Below are 27,738 nucleotides of genomic sequence, written 5' to 3'. Positions count from 1 at the left end.
AAATGACATCACTTATCTCTGTAACACATAATCTGTACTACTTGCGCTTAAGAAAAGAATATTAATGTTTACACACAAAAACTTGAAGACTGATTTTGGTTGATAAATGGACTCTTGTTATTGTGAAATTTGAAAAGTTGAAATATATCAAAACACCTTGATAGAATAGGGGCAATAGGGTAGCCTAGTGGTTAAAGCATTCGCTCATTACGCCAAAGGTCAAGGTTCAATTCCCTTAATGGGTACAATGTGTGAATCCCATTTCTGGTGTTCCTATCCGTGATATTGCTGGAATATTATATACAATAGAAACTGTTCAGGGGAAACCACAGACAGTTTGTGTTTTATTAACTTGTGTTGGTATGTTTACTTCGGAAGATGGAATGCGATTCTCTAAGTCTGCATCTATGTCCTTTTGGCTGTCATTCAATGTTCAACCAGTTTACTTGCAAGATAAAAATACTAGCTCTGCTTGTGACCCGCCTCTGGAAATTGATCTTTCTTGTATTGAAACTACTATCTTTACCCATGGATAACATGTATATTTCTAACTGTGAAAAATATGTCAACCTTTTGACCTTTTGATCATGTGTCAAGCTTTTGATCATGTGTCAAGCTTTTGATCATGTGTCAACCTTTTGATCATGTGTCAACCTTTTGATCATGTGTCAAGCTTTTGATCATGTGTCAAGCTTTTGTTTCCCATGGTATGCATTCCCTAATTCCAGCTAATGTGCTTTAATATATGTTATAAATGAGGGCGTTAAATTAAGTTAATGTAGGGGCTATTGTTAGTTTCTAAAATCATGAGTTATTCTATGCTAATCGTGAACTGCCTTATTCCATGCTCCAGAATATATTGCTCAGTTCTCTTCTATGCAGTTTGAATTGCTTTACCCAAGTGTCAACTTTGAAGATTTACTAATTTACCGTATATGCCAAAATACCATCACCAGTAACTTTTATTGTTTCAAAATTTAGTGTCTTCAGATTTTTGTTCATGAAATTAGATTTTGGTAACTTAAAGGTAGCACTGCTACTTTTTGTGTGACAGTGAATGCGTAAGACCTTCATATCAATCAAAATTGGAACTTTTGATGTTTATGTCAAATTGTAAATATGGTCATGACATCCGTTTTTTTTAACAATTAGGGTCTTCAGGTTGTTCTGCAAAATTCAAGGTTACCATCTTACCTTGTTGAAGGTGGTAATAATGTTCACTATTTTTCTTCATAATCATGCTTTTGGACTTATCATATGTGGTGTCTTTCAAGTTCAACTTCAGGTAGATTTGGAGAAATACTGAATGAAGTACAATAAAGGTTTTATTTAATTAGTAGTCGATTGTCCTCAATGCCAAAGAGGCCAAAGAGGCCGAAGAGGCCAACCCTTTGCCTGCTTTGAGAATGATCTGTGAGCTTTACATTGTCAGTAGGGCAGTACTGTACATAGTAATGTTCTTGTCAAATGATCACATTTGTAAATTGGTGGTTTTTTATCCATTTTCCTTCGTTTTGAAACGCAAATGTGTCAAAACTTTGTCTTATGATCATGAATTTGATGAAATGATTGTAAATTGTAATATGAATTAGATTTTTGAAACAGAACATTTCTTTTTCACATTTTACAGGCATTGTCATGAAACTGAGAAAGTTTTCATGTACTATCCAGCACATCTTGTCTAATTCTTGTATACCCTGTTGTTACGTTATTTCTTTTGAAAACAAATGCTTAACAGAAAATTGTGTTATAATTTGAAAGAATAATTGTAATGTCACAATGTGTATATGATCATGTATAAATGTTTGATAATGGAAACCTAATTATTCAAGTTAACAAATATCTGTGATTGCAATATTCTCAGCGATAAATGATATAGCAGGGCATCTGCTCGCATGTACCTGAATATACACAGTGTGATTATCAACATGACTAAGAATGACATCATTCCATGGCTAGTTTATCATTCTTCAAGTTTTGTCAGTCTCATCTGTGTGCTACACAACAAATAAATCTGTCATGTTGTTGTTCTGTAAATAAACAGTTTGTTGTATACATTTCCAAATGTCCAGCAATGTCATATTTTCTATGTTGTTAAGATGTAAAAGTTTCACTGTCATCATTGCAGTGGTGAATATTTTCCTTTGTTTTCAGTTTATACAATTTACAAATACACACTACAGCTGCTCTCATTAACAATGACAGATGTTTATGGGAACGTGGGGTGTTAGTTCTGACATATTAGGTCACATCTATTTTTCTGAAGAAAGCAAGATTCATGGATGTCCACTTGTTTGTTTCAGTTTGTATGCTTGCTCCTTCATGATCTGATAAAGGAGCAAGCATACGTTCTGAAACACCGTGTTATTCACAATGAAGAAGTTGACATCCATAAATCTTGCTTTTCTTATGCATTCCACGTCTTTCTGAATATATAAATGTGTGCTGGAAAGAATAGCATGCACCTACATGACTGAAACTTGTCAAACTGAGAGTGTCCAACCCTTCATGAAAGCCTGGTTTAAACCCTTTTTTTGCCCCATATAGACTTCATAAATTACCAAAAGTAGAATACTTTGAGTACATAAACAGTATATTAAATAGATTGGCAATTTCATTTTATTTTTTTCACCTCCTGCCCTTGGGTTTTCTGAGGACAAATATTCGTAAAACAAGAAACTTTTTACCTAGACTTTTTTGTGATGCTGCCACATGTAAGGATGTGAGTTGTGTCCCATGTGGTAAAAACATGCTGTTCTTATTTTAAATAGAACATGGGATAAGGGTTTGTTTGAATATTGTTGCCTCTCAGTCACTGACTGTTTTGTTTGAAAATACAATACAGTGAAAACACTACTCAAATATGGAACACTGCATGAGCTAGTCAACGGTCCTCCGAGAACTCCACCGAAATCGTTGTCTGCTTAATTGCTAGAATAATATGGGCAGTAAATTTGGGATAGCAACCATGTTTTCAGAACATGGTTGTTGATTTTGTAAAGTCTCCCCTGACCAATGTATATGTTAATCCTGTTTTTGAAAATTCAGGTGAAAGCTTGATTTTATTAATAGGCTAATGGACATGTTTGCCTTGGTAATATGAATGAAACAATGGTAACAGTTTCAAACTCATCATCAGTGTGATAATGGAATTAGGGTACATCAGTTTGATAACAGAATCAGCAGTATTTGGAATTTTGTTTTTGCACATACTTCATCATGATGACTTGCTGAGGCACTGAGCACTTGTATGATTAGTTTTGTACATAGACTTGACTAAAAACCTTTTCCCAAGCCATTTCACAAAGTCGATGCTAACGTCAGAAGAAAGAAACATGTTTTCTTATGTACCTTGGTACAGCACAGTTAAATTGGCTCTCGTAAACTGAATATGTTTGTGAATACTGTTTTACCTACAACAAACCTGAATTCAAGTGCTGTTTTGGGAAAAACTTGTGTTTGGTGGTCAATTTCGAATTATACCATCTATTAGGTAGGCACTTAGATCCCTATATTCTCTGTGACAATGGCAGTGTAGGTTGATACAATAAGAAGTGATTTCCCTGTATGTTAGCTTCAATCCCATAATGCTCTTAATTCTGATCCTTGTCTTGCCACGCCATAGGTTGCCTACGTGTCATGTATGAGGACTACCTTTACCAGCAGGATCCTCCTGGAAACTCACACACTGAAAAATTGCTCTTTATTTAATAATTTCAGTTTAAGTATTAAAGGCTGTTCTTCAATCACATTTGCCAGTTTGAGATCTGTATTACTATACTGAAGGAATAAAATAAGGTGCCACAGGCAATGTGGCTGGATGCTGTTGCTTTGTTTTCCACACTTTCATGACAGTACATTTTCACATTTTCTTTTAAAAAGTGAAAATTTTATTTATTCATGTTTTATTATGTCATGATTATCTTGAAATGAACTGCACGACATTTGATTAACCTTCATTGGATATACTTGAAGAGTTTTTGGCAGGACTTTGAATGTGTTCACCAGTTTGTGTTAATATACAACTTAAAACAAGTGAAAGATCACCCACAGTTGGAAGGCTGTGCTGTGCTGTTCCTAGCCACAGTACCATTCAGTACCATTAAACCTGTGAAGATACAGGTTAGAATGGATTGTCAGTAACCGATGCTTGTCATAAGAGGCGACTAACGGGATCGGATGTTCAGACTCGCTGACTTGGCTGACACATATCAACGTATCCCAGTTGTGTAAATTAATGGTTATGCTGTTGATAACTCGATTGTCTGCTCCAGACTCAATTATTTGACACTATATAGCTGGAATATAGCTGCAGGTGGCGTAAAACTAAACTCACTCGCTGTAGTTCCCGTAACTTCAGTGTGTACAGTGTATGGAACACTTGTTTAGTTATTTATGTTCCCTTATTTATTGCCATTGATATATGTTCAGTGTCTCATAAAAGATGTGTGGAGTTCCCAGTACACAACATTCGTGCTTTTGCTGCAGGAGCAAGCACCTGACCAGTATTTTCTTGAAAATTTCTTTTACTTGAAAACAGACTTTTAGAACCTCCATTAAACAAGATGAGCATAGCCAAAAGCAGCTGTTGATATACAAATATTGTCTTTTCACACCTTTTTCACCACAAAACGTCACACTAAAAATGCAGTAATCTTGGCGAAAGTATGTTTGTTACTCCCTATTTCTGTATCAGTTTTCAGTGTTCATTCTGCTACAATCTTCACAGTTTTGTTGTACATGAACTAAGGCTGTGATAGTATGAAGGTAAATACTTAGATGACAGGTTCATAATTTATACTTGGATTGTGGGGTAGGCTAGTGGTGAAAGCTGAGATCATCACACTGAAGGCCTGGTTTGATTCCCCACATGTGTGAAGCCCATTTCTACTGCTCCTTGGCATGATATTGATGGAATATTGCTAAAAGTGGCATGAAACTAAAATCACTCATGATGTACCGGGTATACCATTTATGAGATGATCTTAAACATTCAAAGAAACTAAAATGTAAGTTAAGCAGTACAAACAAAACAACCAAACCAATATCACTTTGCAAGAGATCAGTATGAGGATCGTCACAGAGTAAAAATTTGAGAACACTTTTAAGAACAGATTGATCATTTCTGTCGTTGGAATAACTGGGAGTAACAGAATGCTAGCCAAATGCCACTTTTGTATGTCGTCATTTAACTGATTAGTGGAAGGAACTGGGAATAATTATTATGCAAACTAGAATGTTTCTTCTGAATATTGTTATGAGCAATGTTCAAAATAGATTTTGCAAGCTAAACGAGCTAGCCATGCCTGAGAGTTAGTAGCTTACAAAATAATTCACAAGCCGAAAATTTGAATGTTGAAAATAAGCAAAAGGTTACAAAAATAGGTAAGAGTAAGAAATTGTCAGCATGACCAAGGTCTCCTCATTGAGCTTCCAATATGATGCAGATTTTTATCACACTCTTTCATGATATGAAAATGTATTAACAAGTCAGAAAAAAGTGATACATTAGCAAAATGACGCCATGCAAATTCACTGGCCAGTTAGGCCAGGGACTGTGAGATGTACTGGTCCGACTGAATTTTAATAGCTACAGACGAGCAGGCCAGTATCTATTTCGCACACTGGTCGTGAGGTTAGTTGACTGGAATAGTGTGTGAGAAGCACTCAACTTTTACTTTAGAAAGTTGTCCAGCCTTTAATGATAGGAAAGGAAGGGCCACGTGAGCAATGCTCAGGTGAACTCTTTGTTTGTTATGGAAATGATATTGTGTCTCTGGTTTTCTTTTGAAGTGATTTTTTATGAGTATGATGTTGATGTTGATTTCATGTAGAAATGCTCTTCATTTTGCATTTATACCTCTGTATATTGTTGTGAAATTTTCACAGCGTAGGAGCTTGTTATTTCAGAGTGGGAAATAAATGGATTTCAATACCATCAGAATGTTATATTGCCATAATTTTTTGTTGGGAGTGCGAGTGAGTGAATGAGTTCAGTTTTATGCCACACATTTCACATTGTACCCACGTGAGAAGCAAACCCAGGTCTTAGGCACGGTGAGGAAACGCTTTAACCACTAGGCTACCCCACCGCCCTGGTTTTTGTTGGATCATGCAATGTGCTTTTTAATGCCGCACTCAGCAATACTCAAGCTGTATGATATTGGTCTGTAAAAAGTCAAATCTGGACCAGACAATCTGCTGTTACATCAAGAGCATTTGTCCATGATGTCATACAACACCCGTGTCAACGAGCCTGACCATCCGATCCTGATAATCATCTCTTACAACAAACACGGATTCCTGAAGAAGACGTCTAACCTGACCTTCACCTTTCTTAGGCGCAATGACAAGCATGGCTTGCTGGACCTGATCTCCACAGGTTTAGGACTCGGGACCAGACTAGGCGAGGAAATGGATCAGGAAGTGGTTCAGTGGATTGCTTGATGTGGTCTGATGCTCAGACTGGCATCGGTTAGCTCATACCAAAGTCTCGGGTTCAATTGTCCACATGGGTAGAATGTGTGAAGCCCAAATCTGGTGTCCCCAGCCATGATATGGATGGAGTATTGTAAAAGCAGTGTGAAACCATACTCACTCACTGATACTCTGTATGAGCTCCATTAAAGAAACTAAGTAGGTTTGGTACACTGAGGGGTTCTTTCCCTGATTGCCTGTGACAGATCCGGGTACAGCTTTGTTACTTCAGTCATCAGCATTCCAGCTATATCATGGTTGCTTGCAGATGACCAACAATCCAACCTATGTCATTAGAATATTATGACATGCAATATACATGGTGTTTGTTGGCAGCTAATGTGTGACTGAACTATTTCTGTTTGCTGATTGTTTAAAGCCCCACTCTGTGTGAGTTAAGTTTTACACAGCAATATTCCAGCTATACGGCAGACTTCTGTATATAATCAACTCTGCACCAGACAATCCAATGATCAACATCTTGAGCAATCTGGACATAATGATGTATCAATCAAGAGAGCATGGCCACCTGATCCCATTACTTGCCTTTACAACAAACATGGCTTGCTGAAGATCATAGTAAGGCAGATCTTCACAGGTACATGTAAAATGGAAACAATTCTACTGTATTTTCAACATCCAAGCTTAACAGGACAAAAGTAAATGTGAGACATCTTTTTCCTACAGAATTCCGGTCTCCATCACACCATCCATGGCCTGTTCTGAAATATTCATGCTGTTTAATTGCATAGATTCATCTGTAGATCTGGCATGTTTTCTTAGTGTGAGTGCTTCAACTTTGGGTGGTGGAGTCATCATCACATCTTAACTAAGGTTCGTTTCCACACATGGGTACAATGTTTGAAGCCCATTTACGGTGTCCCCTGCCCCAAAGCAGCATAAAAGCATACTCACTCACTCCAGACAATAAAGCAAGCAGACCATATCAGGTCTGTATCAGTTTGAATGTCAGTTGAAATAATTACAAAATGAGCTCAATATCTAAAAAGTTTACTGAAAAGAGACAGAGAATACTGTTACAAGTAAACAGTTGTACAATCCACAACACTCGCACATTTCATCCACTCCTTTAGAAACGTCCCAACGTGAATATCTGACAGCATAGAAGATCTTGTGAAGCCTGAATAAAACCTTAATCATGGTGGGGTCCAAATGTCTGCTTTCAAATACAATTCACCTTCAATTCCTTACAGGACTGAATTTTGAATACACAACACGCAGAACACGGTGAAATGTTAGATGTCCTATATGGGACTGTATTTTTATAATGTGCAGATTCTAATGAACACAAGATGACTATGGCACAGAGAAACCATGAGTAGGGTGATCTGGGATTTGAACCCATCATGATGGCACACTTTGAAATTATTTTTCAGCATGGAGAACTGAAACACATGCAAGAGCAAATCTGTTGGTTAAGTACAAAGGTGAAATGACAATAAAGTTTTCGTCATAAACATTTAACAAGGTAAACTGTACAAATAACTTAAATGATGTATATATGTAAAGACAGCCTCATGTTCTACAATTCAACATATAAATCATGCAGAAATTGATTCATCTAAACAATCTTTGGGTATATATTAAAAACCTATTAAAAACAATATTGGTCTTTAAAACAATATTATATTATTATTACTAATAGTAATAATTTTCCACACATTAATTAAAGGTCACATGCAACCAAACCACCAAACATAATTAAAATACAATTATCAAATATTCATGCCATATAATATACGTTGTTGCTTGTAAAAAAAACAAAAAAACAAAATTATAAGCGTTTAATTGCGATTCAAAAGTGCAATATTTCGTACTTGGTCTTACCTCCCCCGAAATAAAGCCCTCGGGAGACCGAACCCGGTCATAGCGGGTGGGGGTGCACTCAAGTGTAACGACAGCTTCCAATTGGCCGGTTCATTTGCTAATACGTTGAGGGCTCATTGTGTGTACAGAATGATGATCTGTTTGATGAGCATTTTAGAAGTATGGCGAGTCACAGGAAAGTAAGTTTCTTTATAGATAACAACTTCGTTGTCAAACAAAATCATATACACTAGAAGAAGTTGTTATCCATAAAGAATGTATATAGAGCAGTGTATTGCATATTGTCATTAGCAGACAGGCAGGCAAACATTTAAGTGTCAATCAACCAGACAATGAGCTTTCTCGGTGACAGAGGCTGCTTACCACAATCATTTTTTTATGCAATAAGTAGATCATTTACTTCTTTGAGTACACAACAAGATTAGACTACTGCTCACAACCTAATGGCGCCGCACAGCACAGCTGTTGAAATTTAGTGAATCGTTTGAACTCTGATTTCGCAGGCTTTTTTTTCATCGCGTTTTTTCAACTTTATAGGTTGAATTGGCATTTTTGATGATTTGATTCGGTAAGTGCATACCGAAAGGAATCAGAATTTGCAAAGTTGTGTTTTACACTGCATGTGACCTTTAAAAGTGTAAATATTGCCACTCAAAACAACAATAAAGCAAGAAAGTCCATCAGTGCATTCATAACAAACATTCATAGTTGAAAAGTCTCACATAAACAACATTGACATTCCGTTCTCGTCAGCAAGTGGGGACAGCAAGTGATATCCCTCGTGACAATTATGGTCAAGCTTGGTGACTGGGCAGAGAGAATGTCCTGGTATCTGCATGTGGATCTGGCACCACGATACATAAGTTTCATGAATAGATACATATCAAAATTCCCATGTCACAATTCAATATGTATCATGATACCTATTTTCGTAGCATTATTGTGTAAACTTAGTTACATTTGAACATCAGTATTTCATGTTTTATATTTGTCCTTGAAGAGATCAACATTGTCTATTCTCAGAGATTAAAAAGAATAATCATTTATAAGTCGTATAACATAAAAACATGATACAATGGCAAAATGTAAATGATACATAAATACATTTAAACCGATGCTTTGAAAACTAAATACTGATACAGTTTTGAAAGTATCATTAATTGTATCGTCTTAGACTAGTATCTCGATTTATTCTGGTATCCCTAACTGTCCCCCATTTCTACCTGCATAGCTTTTTTGGGACCTGGATGTGCCATTGTGCAAAGAATCTAAGCCTTAAATGATCTTAACTCCCATACCCTCACATAAACTTACAACATTCGTAGTGCAGTGTCCTAGAACAACATGTCCTACCTAAGACTTCCCATGGGTGAGTAAAATGAACACAATATGGTACAGGTATTACAATAGTCCATTTGGCTCAAAAATGGACCAATATAGCAGTCTACCTTGAAAACTAATAAACATAGAATGCTCAATGAAACGCTGATCATTATCAAAACGTCAGATCAACTCTGTTATTTTTTTTTATAGAATTAAAATAGAAAAGTTGTTTAACAAACTATCAATGAAATACTGACACAGTTGACTATTTGTTACAACTGAGGAGTGTAGAGAAAGAGATCACATTATGGGCACTTGTGCATGTGCTTCTCAAACACCTGGCTGTCCCTTTCTCCTCCCTTGTAACAAATAGTGAACTGTGTAAATAGTTTAAAAGTAAGTTGTTAAACAACTGTCTTTAATACATGTCTGTAAGTCTGCAACAAAAGTAACTGTGAGTGAGAAAGTGAGTAACTTCACATGGTACAGTGTTACCAGAGATTATATTGTCTCTGGTGTTACATTTGTATCTCTTCATGGGGGATGAAAATGTAAAATGAGGTTTTAGAAGGTATGACTGATCTGAAAACAAAACAAAGCAAACCTGGTACCCCAACACCACTCAGATTTCTACAATCTAACACTACACAGCGAACTACACATCGTCAGCAACTAATGACCATATAAGGTTACCGTAAATGCTACAAAGTACTAGCAGACAGAACTAGACACTCTGGTGTATGAGCAAACATGGAAATGTAATATCACGGTTATGCCAAACCGAAACATTGATGCCTTATGGGTGCAATGACTAATGGATATTGCATCAGAAAAAATATTTCAAAGTCCATTTCAGCATAATTTCAGCCATTCTGAATAAAAAAAAAGAAAAAAAGAAAACTAATTAGTTTTGGTTTGATACATGAAACATGAAACGTATTGAGGCACATTCAGGCTGTATTCAGTGCCTTACAAAATCTGACATACCAATTTCCTCCAATAAGCGCCGAGTCTCTAATAATTGCTGGTGCTGTTCATGAAATATGCGTTGAGCATGCCCCATGTTTACAATGAAGCTTTCAAATATTATGGAGAATTTTTCTTTATTTCCACTGAAATTTTAGGCACCAGGTCGGACAGTCTGCTGTATTGATAAGCACCAGAGCACTTATTAGAGGAATACAGTAGGCATATCTACATGATAGTCCCTCCTGAGACAATTATTTCCAAATGTATGTTATTGTTGGTATATGATTGCCTGCTGCACTACTGGCTGCTGGAGTAAAGTCATACAGAATGTCAGTGAAGCACCTCCTGCACAGGAGAAGCACCTGCACACGTGAATAGGTTACTCAAAAGCATAATCCTTGACGTCCAGCAGTTTCTTCTTTATAATGCAGTCATATATATACTCTTCCTTCACAATGGGTACCTGTAACACATTCAGAGAAATATGTTACATACAAACACAGTAACACAAACCTGAATTAAGATTTCTTTTTCATCTCTTGAGTCAAAAACAATCTATGCAGCCTTTATGCGGTACAGTGATCAGTTTGAAGTAAGTGAGGGAGTCAGAGTGATTTTATACTGGTGTCACACACAAGCAGACCAGACAGAGTACAAGAAAAATTAACTCTTGGAGGAAACAAACATCACATGACTCATCCCGACGATGAATACATTCCTACAGTTTATCATCATCTTATCAATAATAAATAATAATAATGAGTGAATTTATAAAGCTCTAAAATACTCCAAGCACTAAATGCTTGCTTTAAGCACTGTGCTGAGTTTAAATACTCAAAATTTAAAATGAGTACAAACACATGAGAATCTAGAATCTAGTATTTTTGGAAAAGGAATGTGTTTAAATGGGATCATAAGTTGTCGCGGGATGGTGACAGTCTGATATTATGGGGAAGAGAGTTCCAGAGATAAAGCATTTTGAAATCTCCAGATCAAGATTGGCTAATCTTAATGTTCTCACATGATTGTGCTTGTTGCTTGGAGAGAATGTCACTTGGTAACTTGGTACAGTTATGTGAAAGCACTGATAAACAAGTGTGAGAGTTTTAAATTCTACTCTAGCTCACACCGGGAGGCAGTGCATGGACGTCAAGACAGGCTTAATGTGAGAGCACTTCTTGTTCTGCTGATGATCGATCCTTGCACCAGTGCTCTCCACCTTCTGGAGCTTCATCAAGGCCAATCAAGAATAATACTTTCCTGCCCTTTGCCAGTCTGGCTTCATAATCATTATTTATCACAACAAGCATCAGCAATGTCATCACACTGCACATCAACCTCTTCAATTGTATAAACTCAAATTGGAACAGTTGTTTTTGACTTACATCCAAGGAATTATAATTTCCACTTTCAACTAAAACAACCTGCCAATACTCACTTTCTTGGACTCCGCCTTCTTCACCTTAGCGGTCTTGGTAGAGAACTCCGTTTCTCCTGCCACAAGTAGCGTCATGTTACCGATAGTGCCCAAGCCAGCTTTATGTTTGGACACCAAAGCGCGTATGTTTGCCTGAGTGTCGCACAATGTGCCGGAAATCAAGATGTTATGGGATTTGAAAAGACTGAAAAAAATAGCAGAAGAGCTTCACTGTATCAGCCAGGCTGGGCTCAATGTAAACTATTGAATAAAACATTCCGGTGGCATTTACTGTTCATACTGCTGCAGGAATGACTCCTGATAGAGTGGCTTAATATATTGTTATGTGTCAGTGATATATACCGTGTAACAACATTTAAAGTGTTATACAATGAGTATGTCGAAGGGAAATGGTGTGCCACATTTGGACTTGAACTATGTTTTACGGTGAGGTGAGGTGAGGTGAGGTGACACTGGTGAGGTGAGGTGACACTGGTGAGGTGAGGTGAGGTGAGGTGAGGTGAGGTGACCCTGGTGAGGTGAGGTGACCCTGGTCAGGTGAGGTGAGGTGACCCTGGTCAGGTGAGGTGAGGTGAGGTGAGGTGAGGTGACCCTGGTCAGGTGAGGTGAGGTGACCCTGGTGAGGTGAGGTGTCATAATGCTTTCAGCACACAATGTGCATGGATATATGTGCAATATTAATGGACTATTATTATTACTGCAGAAACTATTTAAACTAGAGCAAATTAAACAGGTTTTAAGTAATAATTCTGTATTCAAACCAAGTCATCATGCTCTTTGCAGGGGATCTGTCAGATTGCATTTAAGCAGTATCAGACCTTTGTCTAATGGTTAATTCAAAAAGTCGAACTACACAGGTGAACTTGGGAATGGAATACCTTGAAGCTTTCATTACAGATGCTTTGTAATACATCTCTGTGACATCTTCTTCATCTACATCTTCATCTTCATCTTCTGCGTCACTGGTGACGGTGGTCGTGGAAGTCCCCTGTAAACACGGAGAAACTACACCTGCAAACATGCGGAGAATCTTGACCCATACAGACATATATATACACACAGAGACTCTCGACGCATATAGACATATACAAAAGAAAACCCTAGAGACAGTGAATCTCAACCCATATAGAGACACATATACACATAGAGACTCTCACCCCATACAGACACATTCATATACACAGAGACTCTCAACCCCTCTAGATGCCGAGAAACTCAACCCATACAGACACATACATACACATAGAGACTCTCAACCCCTATAGATGCCGAGAATCTCAACTCATATAGACACATATATACAAAGACTCTCAACCCCTGTAAATGCAGAGAAACTCAACCCATATAAACACATATATACACAGAGACTCTAAACCCTGCAGATGCCAAGAATCTCAACCCATATAGACACATATCTACACACAGAGACTCTCGACCCATATAGACACATACATACACAGAGAGACACTTGACCCATAAAGACACATTCATACACACAGAGACCCTTAACCTCTATAAACACATATCTACACAGAGAGATTCTCAACCCTGCAGATGCCAAGAATCTCAACCCATATAGACACATATATACCCACAGAGACTCTCAGCCCATATAGACACATACCTACACAGAGAGACACTTGACCCATAAAGACACATTCATACACACAGAGACTCTCAACCCCTGTAGATGCTGAGAATCTCAACCCAAATAGACACACACATACACAGAGAGACTCTCAACCCTGCAGATGCCAAGAATGTCAACCCATATAGACACACATATACCTACAGAGACTCTCAGCCCATATAGACACATAACTACACACAGAGACTTTTGACCCATATAGACACATTCATACACACAGAGACTCTCAACTGCTATAGACAAATATCTACACAGAGAGATTCTCAACCCTGTAGATGCTGAGAATCTCAACCCATATAGACACATATATACACACACAAAGACTCTCAACCCATATAGACACATACCTACACAGAGAGACACTTGACCCATAAAGACACATTCATACACACAGAGACTCTCAACCCCTGTAGATGCTGAGAATCTCAACCCAAATAGACACACACATACACAGAGAGACTCTCAACCCTGCAGATGCCAAGAATGTCAACCCATATAGACACACATATACCTACAGAGACTCTCAGCCCATATAGACACATAACTACACACAGAGACTTTTGACCCATATAGACACATTCATACACACAGAGACTCTCAACTGCTATAGACACATATCTACACAGAGAGATTCTCAACCCTGCAGATGCCGAGAATCTCAACCCATATAGACACATATATACACACACAAAGACTCTCAACCCATATAGACACATACCTACACAGAGAGACACTTGACCCATAAAGACACATTCATACACACAGAGACTCTCAACCCCTGTAGATGCAGAGAAACTCAACCCATATAGACACATATATACACAGAGAGACTCTCAACCCAGCGGATGCCGAGACTCTCAACCTATATAGACACATAGATACACACAGAGACTCTCAACCCCTGTAGATGCAGAGAATCCCAACCGATACAGACACATATCTACACAGAGAGACTCTCAACCCCTGTAGATGCCAAGAATCTCAACCCATTTAGACACATATCACATACAGAGACTCTCAGCCCGTAAAGACACATACCTACACACCAAGGCTCTCAACCCATATAGAGACATATTTACACACAGACTCTCAACCCCTGTAGATGCCGAGAATCTCCTACCATATAAAATATACATACACTCAGAGACTCTCAATCCAGGTAGATGCTGAGAATCTCAACCTATATTCATGCAGAGAATCTTAACCCATAAAGATGTAGAGAATGACAATGTATGAACAGAGTGATAATGTTTACTCATTTTCCCCAAAAGAGTAGGTATGTCCTAAGAGTACATGGAATTCACACAGTTACATGCAATCAAAGGTATTAATTCCAACCACCAAACAGCAGTTCTCCTGCCACTTGAAGACGCGGTGGGGTTGCCTAGTGGTTAAAGTGTTCGCCCATCACAAACGAAGACCTGAGTTTGATTCCCCACAAGGTAATATCCCCAGCATGACATTTCAGGAATATTGCATAATTCGTGGACACTGGAATCAAATATATGTAAATATGTCTAAAGAATCCTTTTTCATTTTGATATTTATCTAAGTGTGACATTCAAAATGGAATATATACAAGTGATACATAAAGAAACATGTGACATTTTATCAAGGCTGATTACAGTACTGTCATTAAGATATAACCAGCAATGTCACGATGTATTGCTCTTTTGTTTTACCAACATTGAAATGTTTCTACCTGAGCAAATGCAGTACATATTTACTGACAGTTGTCATGTAACTGGAATAAATCCTAAATGCAGTATTAAACAAAAACCTCCAAATATATCCATCTGCTTACGGCTTTTGTATAGGTGAAGTCCCCTGAGCTGGTCTCGTAGTGCACGATGTAGCATGGCACTATGTGGTGACTGTTGAAGATGACCAGTTCCTTCCCATCTGGGGACGTGTGAGAGTCAAAGCCTGTCTTCAGAGCAGCTCCATGGATAAGTTTTGTACATTTAAACACCTGCAACAGTCATTGGGGCTTCCATGGTTTATATCGTTCTGACTTCAATGGTTCAAGTTGTATAATACTGCTGGCTAGGTATATAACTGATGTATAGATGTGCTACAGGGGACCTGTAGGACCATGGTGGGCTAGCTGTCTAACGCACCTGGCTGTATTACAGGGGACCTGTAGGAGCGTGGTGGGCGAGCTGTCTAACGCACCTGGCTGTATTACAGGGGACCTGTAGGACCATGGTGGGCGAGCTGTCTTACACACCTGGCTGTATTACAGGGGACCTGCAGGAGCATGGTGGGCGAGCTGTCTAACACACCTGGCTGTATTACAGGGGACCTGTAGGACCATGGTGGGCGAGCTGTCTAACACACCTGGCTGTATTACAGGGGACCTGTAGGAGCATGGTGGGCGAGCTGTCTAACGCACCTGGCTGTATTACAGGGGACCTGGAGGAGCGTGGTGGGCGAGCTGTCTAACACACCTGGCTGTATTACAGGGGACCTGTAGGACCGTGGTGGGCGAGCTGTCAAACGCACCTGGCTGTATTACAGGGGACCTGTAGGAGCGTGGTGGGCGAGCTGTCTAACGCACCTGGCTGTATTACAGGGGACCTGTAGGAGCACGGTGGGCGAGCTGTCTAACACACCTGGCTGTATTAGCATGGTGGGCGAGCTGTCTAACGCACCTGGCTGTATTACAGGGGACCTGTAGGACCATGGTGGGAAAGCTGTCTAACACACCTGGCTGTGTTACAGGGGACCTGTAGGACCATGGTGGGCGAGCTGTCTTACACACCTGGCTGTATTACAGGGGACCTGTAGGACCATGGTGGGAGAGCTGTCGAACACACCTGGCTGTATTACAGGGGACCTGTAGGACCATGGTGGGCGAGCTGTCTAACGCACCTGGCTGTATTACAGGGGACCTGTAGGACCATGGTGGGCGAGCTGTCTAACACACCTGGCTGTATTACAGGGGACCTGTAGGAGCATGGTGGGCGAGCTGTCTAACGCACCTGGCTGTATTACAGGGGACCTGTAGGAGCGTGGTGGGCGAGCTGTCTAACACACCTGGCTGTATTACAGGGGACCTGTAGGACCATGGTGGGCGAGCTGTCTAACACACCTGGCTGTATTACAGGGGACCTGTAGGACCATGGTGGGCGAGCTGTCTAACGCACCTGGCTGTATTACAGGGGACCTGTAGGAGCACGGTGGGCGAGCTGTCTAACACACCTGGCTGTATTACAGGGGACCTGTAGGACCATGGTGGGCGAGCTGTCAAACACACCTGGCTGTATTACAGGCGACCTGTAGGACCATGGTGGGCGAGCTGTCAAACACACCTGGCTGTGTTACAGGGGACCTGTAGGAGCATGGTGGGAGAGCTGTCTAACGCACCTGGCTGTATTACAGGGGACCTGTAGGAGCGTGGTGGGCGAGCTGTCTAACACACCTGGCTGTATTACAGGGGACCTGTAGGAGCATGGTGGGCGAGCTGTCAAACGCACCTGGCTGTATTACAGGGGACCTGTAGGACCATGGTGGGCGAGCTGTCTAACGCACCTGGCTGTATTACAGGGGACCTGTAGGACCATGGTGGGCGAGCTGTCTAACACACCTGGCTGTATTACAGGGGACCTGTAGGAGCATGGTGGGCGAGCTGTCTAACGCACCTGGCTGTATTACAGGGGACCTGTAGGACCATGGTGGGCGAGCTGTCTAACACACCTGGCTGTATTACAGGGGACCTGGAGGACCATGGTGGGCGAGCTGTCTAACGCACCTGGCTGTATTACAGGGGACCTGTAGGACCATGGTGGGCGAGCTGTCTAACACACCTGGCTGTATTACAGGGGACCTGGAGGAGCGTGGTGGGCGAGCTGTCTAACACACCTGGCTGTATTACAGGGGACCTGTAGGACCATGGTGGGCGAGCTGTCTAACACACCTGGCTGTATTACAGGGGACCTGTAGGACCATGGTGGGCGAGCTGTCTAACGCACCTGGCTGTATTACAGGGGACCTGTAGGAGCACGGTGGGCGAGCTGTCTAACACACCTGGCTGTATTACAGGGGACCTGTAGGACCATGGTGGGCGAGCTGTCAAACACACCTGGCTGTATTACAGGCGACCTGTAGGACCATGGTGGGCGAGCTGTCAAACACACCTGGCTGTGTTACAGGGGACCTGTAGGAGCATGGTGGGAGAGCTGTCTAACGCACCTGGCTGTATTACAGGGGACCTGTAGGAGCGTGGTGGGCGAGCTGTCTAACACACCTGGCTGTATTACAGGGGACCTGTAGGAGCATGGTGGGCGAGCTGTCAAACGCACCTGGCTGTATTACAGGGGACCTGTAGGACCATGGTGGGCGAGCTGTCTAACGCACCTGGCTGTATTACAGGGGACCTGTAGGACCATGGTGGGCGAGCTGTCTAACACACCTGGCTGTATTACAGGGGACCTGTAGGAGCATGGTGGGCGAGCTGTCTAACGCACCTGGCTGTATTACAGGGGACCTGTAGGACCATGGTGGGCGAGCTGTCTAACACACCTGGCTGTATTACAGGGGACCTGGAGGACCATGGTGGGCGAGCTGTCTAACGCACCTGGCTGTATTACAGGGGACCTGTAGGACCATGGTGGGCGAGCTGTCTAACACACCTGGCTGTATTACAGGGGACCTGGAGGAGCGTGGTGGGCGAGCTGTCTAACACACCTGGCTGTATTACAGGGGACCTGTAGGAGCGTGGTGGGCGAGCTGTCTAACACACCTGGCTGTATTACAGGGGACCTGTAGGAGCGTGGTGGGCGAGCTGTCTAACACACCTGGCTGTATTACAGGGGACCTGTAGGACCATGGTGGGCGAGCTGTCTAACACACCTGGCTGTATTACAGGGGACCTGTAGGAGCATGGTGGGCGAGCTGTCTAACGCACCTGGCTGTATTACAGGGGACCTGTAGGACCATGGTGGGCGAGCTGTCTAACGCACCTGGCTGTATTACAGGGGACCTGTAGGAGCGTGGTGGGCGAGCTGTCTAACACACCTGGCTGTATTACAGGGGACCTGTAGGACCATGGTGGGCGAGCTGTCTAACACACCTGGCTGTATTACAGGGGACCTGTAGGAGCATGGTGGGCGAGCTGTCTAACACACCTGGCTGTATTACAGGGGACCTGTAGGACCATGGTGGGCGAGCTGTCTAACGCACCTGGCTGTATTACAGGGGACCTGTAGGAGCGTGGTGGTCGAGCTGTCTAACACACCTGGCTGTATTACAGGGGACCTGTAGGACCATGGTGGGCGAGCTGTCTAACACACCTGGCTGTATTACAGGGGACCTGTAGGAGCATGGTGGGCGAGCTGTCTAACGCACCTGGCTGTATTACAGGGGACCTGTAGGAGCGTGGTGGGCGAGCTGTCTAACACACCTGGCTGTATTACAGGGGACCTGTAGGACCATGGTGGGCGAGCTGTCTAACGCACCTGGCTGTATTACAGGGGACCTGTAGGACCATGGTGGGTGAGCTAACGCACCTGGCTGTATTACAGGGGACCTGTAGGAGCGTGGTGGGCAAGCTGTCTAACACACCTGGCTGTATTACAGGGGACCTGTAGGAGCGTGGTGGGCGAGCTGTCTAACACACCTGGCTGTATTACAGGGGACCTGTAGGAGCGTGGTGGGCGAGCTGCCTAAGGTAACAGGCTGTATTACAGGGGACCTGTAGAAGAGTGGTGGGAGAGCTGTCTAAAGCTCCAGGTCATATTACAGGGGACCTGTAGGAGCGTGGTGGGCGAGCCATCTAAAGCTATAGGATGTATGACAGGGGACCTGTAGGAGCATGGTGGTTGAGCTGTCTAAGGCACCAGGCTAATGATCTAATAAAGTTTGTTGTGTCGAGATAAAGCCAACCTGTGACCAGGTGTGAAGAATTGCACAGATGGTGGCCACATGAATACATGCAAACACCTCCGTACAGCAACATGCAGCAAACTTGGACAAAGTACTGTGACACAGCAGTAGCTCTCTGAATGTAGCCCTGTACTCACCTTCCTTGGTGGCACCTGACACAGCCATGGCTTTCTGAATGTAGCCCTGTACTCACCTTCCCTGGTAGCACCTGACACAGCAGTAGCTCTCTGAATGTAGCCCTGTACTCACCTTCCCTGGTAGCACCTGACACAGCAGTAGCTCTCTGAATGTAGCCCTGTACTCACCTTCCCTGGTAGCACCTGACACAGCAGTAGCTCTCTGAATGTAGCCCTGTACTCACCTTCCCTGGTAGCACCTGACACAGCAGTAGCTCTCTGAATGTAGCCCTGTACTCACCTTCCCTGGTAGCACCTGACACAGCAGTAGCTCTCTGAATGTAGCCCTGTACTCACCTTCCCTGGTAGCACCTGACACAGCAGTAGCTCAGAATGTAGCCCTGTACTCACCTTCCCTGGTAGCACCTGACACAGCAGTAGCTTGGTTGATCCCTGAATGTAGCCCATTGAGTAGCTGGGGTACTCACTGAAGTATACCCCTTTCCCATACCACCCTGTGTCTGTCCGGTGGGAGAATCCTGCTGTTCCTGTTCAAATGAGAAGCAAACAAATGTAGTTATAATGGTCTAACTTCTTCCACTTCAAGTGTGTGGTGTCAGACAGCCTACAGAGTGGAGCTGGCCATTGATTTAGTTGATAACGATAGATTATCAATCAGTCTAAGTAAACTAAGGCACAGTATTATTATTTGTTGCACGGCTACATTGAGTCAAACAAACTCCTGTCAGCAAAAGTCCTGTCAGCAAACCTTTGTGCAACCTATGACCATCCAATCAAACCTGAGATGGTTGAACAGATTTAACCAATCAGACGACTACTTGTTAGAGTTCTGCAGGACTTACAAAATGTTTTTTTGATTTTCTCTTCCCTGGTTGCTGACAATGATCTCTCAACAAACAAAAATCCACATAAAACAGATACTAGACGGGCAGTATATACACTTATGGGCTTCTAATCACATGGTTACAATTAGTTCATGCTTCCACAAGATGACATCCTTGAATACTGACAAAAACACTGTTGTTAACGACTGTTTACTCACAGCATTCTCGATGTGTATCACTCGGAAGTGATGATGCAGAAAATAGAATTCGGAATCGTTTGAGTTTTTAACGTAAAGGCTCAAACAGCATGTCAAATGTTAACTTTCACTATTTCGTAAGCTGTTTTCTGATCTGTCACTCAAAAAGGTTAGCTGATCTCCTATAGTGTGTCAGACTCAGTGTAACAAATAACACTGTGTCGAAGTTTGCTCAGACTGTATAAGAAATATTCCAGCAGTATCCCAACTGCAGAGGCAAGACATGAGACTGGAACAGTACCTGGCACCTTGAAGCCAGTCTCACAGATAGGTGTAATGTTTTTTTCCATGGTGCCATGAAAGGCAAGAACTGGGTATGAGTGATCTTCGCCTCGGGTCTTCTTCAGATGTTCCCGAGCTTCCCTGTGAGGAACAAACACAGTCTTGTCATAAACTGTACTGTATATGTAGTTTTCATCCATGGAAATTTTATATGCATTATTTATTTATATCACAGTCCATCATAATTGACAATTTCATCTTCAGCTTGTCAATATGACCACTGCAAATCTGTTTAGAAATGTCAGGTCTTATATTTAATCATATTCTTGTCTACTGATATCAACAGGGGTTGATAAAGTTATGAATACCAGGCTTGATGAGGATATTTTTACTTTTTATAACGAGTGTTAATACATTTCTTCATTAGTTTTCAATGGAAAATGTGCATTGCTGATTGCGGTACTGCGCATGCCATTTGACTTGTGATGGTATTGTGACATCAAGTTTATGCCATCATAGCATTGTGATGTCAGCAGGTTTTTGAAGTCATAGAATAGTAAGCCATGCGATTGATGATGTCAAAGACTGTGATCTCATGTAACTGATGATGTTAATGTATTGTACAAAATCTGTTCTCAAATGACATCTGCTTGGAGATATCATTTTATCTCACACAAGCATTATCTCCAGTGGAACACAGTTTTTGCTGACAAATATATCTAATTTGATTCATTGCTTGAGAGGGTGAATACAGCTTACACCTAACTGTAACAGATAGGGAAGAAGATCTAAGCATCTGCTTTTTTTTTCATTTCTGTTTTGTTTGTTGTTTCACATTTGTTTGTAAATGATCGAGTCTGGATCAAACAATCCAGTGATTAACATCATGTACACTGATCTCAGAAACTGACACAGGTGTTTACAAAACAAATAAGGGCATAAGAACTTACTTAAAACGTGTTACTAAAGGTGGGTTGACAACATACTCCACTTTTGCAACTCGGACGCTGAAAGAGAAAATTGACAATGAAACTCAAAATATTAGCTTCTGCAAGTTGTCATTCTGTCTATATGCTCAACCTTCTGTAATCATCTCCCTTCGTCAGCACCCACTTCCTTACCTCCACAACCTTCTGCAATCATCTCCCTTCATCAACACTCACTTCCTTACCTCCATAACCTTCTGCAATCATCTCCCTTCATCAACACCCACTTCCTTACCTCCACAGCCTTCTGCAATCATCTCCCTTCATCAACACCCACTTCCTTACCTCCACAACCTTCTGCAATCATCTCCCTTCATCAACACCCACTTCCTTACCTCCACAGCCTTCTGCAATCATCTCCCTTCATCAACACCCACTTCCTTACCTCCACAACCTTCTGCAATCATCTCCCTTCATCAACACCCACTTCCTCAACTCCTAAAAAGCTCCTCTTCATCCTCTAACCTTCCCTCAGCAATCTGCCTGCCATTAAAAACCACTTCCTCATGTCTTCAACTTTTATTAAACCCTTTCTCAAATCTTTTCTTCATCATGCCCAACTTACTTCAAACTCCCTTCAACCAGCTTTCCGCCATAAATCTCCATATTTATCTTGACCCTCCTTCTCAATTCAAGACCCCTTCGAGGATCATCCTTACATGAAGACCCATCACAATTCAGTGATAGGCTTCACTGCAATCATTCTCCAACTCCCAACCACCATGTTTGTTATAGCAATCGATAAGATTTAACCTGTCCAGCAAATCTTTCTCCGTCCTGTGTTCATCACATTTCCAACTGTAAATGATTTGTTTACATGTGTGACTGAGCAATATTCCACAATATCATGTCAAGGGACACCAGAAATGTGTATCCATGGGGGAACTGACTCTGGTACTTTGGAATGAGGAGCGAACTCTTTAACCTCTGGGATACTCCACGCCTCACATCCTGTTTCAGCATCAAACAGTGGATCAGCATAAAGCTGCAGACACTAAATCATCTCAGTCACCCACACTATGGTCAACTGTTGGGGTTATGGAAGGAGTTGGTCCTCTTTGTTGAGACATGAGTTATATCTTAGTCACTGAACCTAAACAGGCCCTTCATTCAGTAAAATAATGAGCTGAGTGTGTGAGTACTGTTTCATGCCACTTTATATTCCCATAAATATAACAACAGGAGATGCCAGAAATAGGCATCACACATTTGCCAGTGTGGTTATTTGAACCTGGGTCTTCAGCTTGACAAACAAACGCCTTAAGCATTAGGCTACCCTACTGCCCCAGGACAAGCTGAACAACTGTTTCCACAACAAAGAAGTTCAACACATCATCAATTACGTCACTCTGTATTGAAGGGTCTATCCCATGTGTAGTTGGGCTAGGAGTCATCCCACTGATAACATCCTTTCCTTTGTTAGTTTGCTGACAGAGTTTACCTTTTGGCCATGTTCATTTCAGATCATGTTTGTGGTTTCAAGTACCAGCAAACTCCCATTACATAAGACTCAACTATTTTTGTCAATTGTTCATTCGTCTTGATCCACCCTTTCTGCATCACCCTACACCAAACAGCAGACACAGTCAACTACAATACTAAATATCTAATCTATGTTTATAACAAACTGACAGATATAACAAATCCAGGCTACTCTGCACAGGTTTACATTGAAATGCATATAATAAACTACGCTAATTATGAGCTAAGCTTAGTGGTTGGTTTGAGTTGGCTGCTACCGTAGTTTACTGTGGTTGGTTCCTTACTTTGTGGTGTAGGTTGACGTGAGAAGCCTGTAGAACTGAGACTCTGCAAGGCGGAAGTGAGTCTGAGCTGCTGACCCTTCTTTGTACGCACGTTCTGCAGCCAGGGGGAAGTACACGGTCTTGTCCCCTTTCATGGCTTCCTTCTCACCATCCACCAGGAGCAAGCCTGTGCTCACCTGACAATACAATACAGATCTCTTAGACAGGTACCCTCAACTGGCAACTTCATACAGATCTGTCAGATAGGTGCCCTTACCTTGCAACTCAGTCCTCTCACACAGGTGCACTCACCTGGCAACACAACTTAGATCTGTCAGACAGGTGCCCTCACCTGACAATACAATACAGATCTCTTAGACAGGTACCCTCAACTGGCAACATCATACAGATCTGTCAGATAGGTGCCCTTACCTTGCTACTCAGATCTCTCACACAGGTGCACTCACCTGGCAACACAACTTAGATCTGTCAGACAGGTGCCCTCACCTGGCAACACCGATCTCTTAGACAGGTGTACTCACCTGGCAATACAACACAGATCTGTCACACCGGTACCCTCATCTGGCATGTGTCTGATAGGTGTCTTCCCCTGCAAACATATGATACACCAAACAACACAACACAGATCTGTCACACCGGTACCCTCATCTGGTATTTTCACTTGCAAACATTTGATACACCAAACAACACACCACACACCTCTCAGGCACATCCAACTGCACATCCTTACTGTCCTCGTCCTCGTCCTCGTCCTCGCCCTCACCAAAATCTGCCGCTCCCCTCCCCTCCCCTCTCCATCACATTATCCCGACCCACTCACCTGGTCCTGCAGAGTCTTCACTTCCTTCTCCTTCTCCTCAACCTTCTTCTTGGTCTGTTCCAGTTCCTTCTGCAGTTGCTGCTTGGCCTCAAACGCCTTTTTGATAAGCTCCTTTCGCTCATCCTCTGTCATCTGGGAGAAGCTCTTCACCAATGACATTCCACGATTCAATAAATCCTTCGTACCTTTCTTTGGTGCAGGCTTCTTGTCCTGAAATATCATCACAACCATTTGTTTGAGAATTGTCATGTACTGTTGATAAAAGTTATTTCATCTAACAAAAAATATGTCATTTAACTTCAACAGAAGAATAGAAAAATAAAAATTTAAGAGTTCATCCTAGACTCCATCGTTTCTATTCCCTGGCCCTGATTTATTGAAACAAACTTAAGTTTTTACTCAAATTTCAAACTGAGTTTAACAATTTAAAACAGCCAAATTTTTTTTGGTTTATTTGAAAACATCCCAGGTATTCTTTGTCTGATTATAATATAGTATTCCAGCAGTGTAGGTTTTAAAAAATCTGGATGGTGTAGAGACTGATCTAACCTGATCCTGTTTTTGTGCTTCTTTACCTCGATATTTAACCATGTCACGTAATAAAAATATCTGACAAGAATGTTTTATTTTTTCATAATGTTAGCAGAATTCACGCTGTGAAAGGTGGTTAACAGTTGTTGAAAATACTGAAAAATGTTCCACACATGGAAACATGAGAAAATATGAAGGACGACATAATTGTGAATTTGTTCCTGGAAACAAAGATGAAGCGTGAATTCATGGTGTGGGATTTATGTGCCATTCTTATATTGGATTAATGTGTAAATTCTGTTGATATGATGCAACTAAATGTTAAATTAGAGTTCAACGTTTTGCAGTTGATCATTCAGATTCTTACAAGGATTACATAAAATGTCCTCTACCACAGCATCTCTGTAATCAGCAGCACGTGCATCTTCACTCGCCTCTCATCAACACTAATATTCGCAAATATATTTTCAAACATCGATAGTACATGTAAATGCATATAATCATAGATATTTCAACTTTAATCTTAAAGGAACTTTATTTCTTTGTCAGTGTAGAAATGTTTACTTCTAGGGGCCAATTCGGGCCAAATATTAGGGGCCGGTTCAGTTTGGAACCAGTTTGGGGTTAATTCACACAGCAGAGGTCACAATACAGTCACGAATACTGGGATATCATCTGAGTACTCACGGGAGAAAAACAACAACAAAAGCAACAACCAGTCTATGGAAGTTGCTCTGCGCTAGAGTTCCTTTTCGTTTGTTTTGAGAAATCAGGGATGGTGAACTGCAGACTGTCTAACATGGAAATTATCATATGACTGCATAATGATACAATACACTGGATTAAGACAGCAATGACAGCAATGAAACAGCAGAGTGACAACTCACATCCTCGTCAGAGTCCACTACATCTGTGTCGCTCCCGCTATCAGCAACAGCAGCTGCACTCACACTCGTCGGATGTGAAAACTCTGCAAAATGAAGCAGGTTCTTGCGATAGCACTTGGCTCCATACTGACATGGAGGCAGCGACGTCGAGTCAGGTAATTTAGGTTTCGTGTCCTTCACTCCATCTTTGGGGTGATCAAAGTCAAGAAAATGCTGGGGATTTTTCCTGTAGCATCGAGATCCATAGGGACATTTTGGCAGATCTGTTTTAGCCTTCTTTGCCGCACTTGGTCCATCAGCCATATTGCCTCGACACTGAAATCACCCCAAAAATAATTATTCAGAATAATACTTTGCTCATTATCACAGTTGAGTGAGAGAATAAAAATGTAAAGTCACATAGGCAGTAGTTCAGCCATATCTTGACTAAATCAAGATCTAAATTCACCATAAATACATTTTCAAAGATGAGCTTAATGTGAAACAATATACCTGAACATTGCATTCATGGACCACCCCACCATGCAGACAAAAGTTTAAAAGTTAAAACTTAAAGACATGTTATTTCCTGTATGAGGAACTTCTATTTGAGGGTTATAATATTCCAGTTGATAAAACTCTTGATAGTCTTCATTCGTATTAAACCATACTTCATATAATCAATCAATGCCATTTGTTGACAAAATGACAAAAACCTATGCATTTACAGCATTTATGATAAACATATTGTACAAACATTTCATTTATTCTTGTGATTCTTTACCAATTAACTGTTATTACAGAGTTGTCTATACACAAATATTACTTTTGCTCTTATCAGTTTACTAATAGGAAATTCACCAGAAATATTACTAAATAATATTATGTGAAACATTTTATAAGGAAGTAGACAAAACTATGTATATATGGCATATATTAAACCATATTAAGTAAATTGGGGAATTTTGACTACAGCCTTGGGGCGATTTGCCCGAAAATCTGGGGCATTTTGACCATATTTGCTGGCGCGTTTTGTCGCTGGGGCGATTTGCCTGGCACCCAAAATACCCCTGTGTCATTCACACGTTTCTAGGTGGGATATTATTTTAAACTGACTCGTAATTTTACTGCCACACATGAGTCTTTGAATGAATTTACATATGCCTTGGCTGGAACACGACGTTAAGCTTGCTGAACTAGCTGAATTAATTTACTACCTGTCATTGATCCATGGGTTGTCATTATGTTCTCATAAATTATCGAGTGCAATGGCATGAAAAGACAATGTTTCATTGACATGCATTTAGTAGATGCGCTGAAACTTCCCAATTATTTTACTAATTATAATCTGCCGACCAACATTGCTCTAGGTACACAACACATATGAGGGAAATAAATGATGTTGAGAGCGTCTGTTTACGAGCAACATAGTGTTTCTAACTTTGGGAACCGAAAACTGCCAACTTACATGACTGCCGTCCACTAAAGTCAAATTGTGGCTGAATTAGTTTGTTTACAAAGATAACTTCCGTGTCAGCACATGTTGGACGAACTTGTCAGAACACGCTGAATGACGCAGGCAGAATTCTGCTGTAACAAGCGAAGATTTATTCTGGCATCACTGACTTTGTATGTTTGGTGTTGTTTCCAGCATATTTTGTTTCTTAGATCACTTGCTACTGAAACTAAAACACCTAACTCTGTCGAATATTTTAGGTGTTTACAAATATACACTGGAAG

General features: G+C 41.3%; 1 protein-coding gene across 1 annotated transcript; it reads right to left on the bottom strand.

The window, feature by feature from the left end:
- Positions 1-9,842: 9,842 nt before the first annotated feature.
- Positions 9,843-27,583, bottom strand: LOC137256637 (uncharacterized). The gene is made up of 11 exons (XM_067794541.1): positions 27,467-27,583; positions 26,020-26,334; positions 24,602-24,811; positions 23,782-23,957; positions 21,980-22,036; positions 21,049-21,170; positions 20,117-20,253; positions 15,508-15,675; positions 12,934-13,043; positions 12,056-12,239; positions 9,843-11,080 (listed from the first exon to the last, which is right to left on the bottom strand). Exons 2-11 carry the CDS (start codon positions 26,320-26,322, stop codon positions 10,997-10,999), a joined length of 1,551 nt encoding a protein of 516 aa, XP_067650642.1. The 5' UTR covers positions 26,323-26,334; positions 27,467-27,583; the 3' UTR covers positions 9,843-10,996.
- Between the last annotated feature and the right edge of the window lie 155 nt (positions 27,584-27,738).

The sequence above is a fragment of the Haliotis asinina genome, chromosome 11, assembly GCF_037392515.1.
Source record: "Haliotis asinina isolate JCU_RB_2024 chromosome 11, JCU_Hal_asi_v2, whole genome shotgun sequence".
Lineage (NCBI taxonomy): Eukaryota > Metazoa > Mollusca > Gastropoda > Lepetellida > Haliotidae > Haliotis > Haliotis asinina.
This window is presented reverse-complemented; position numbering and strand designations above follow the sequence as displayed.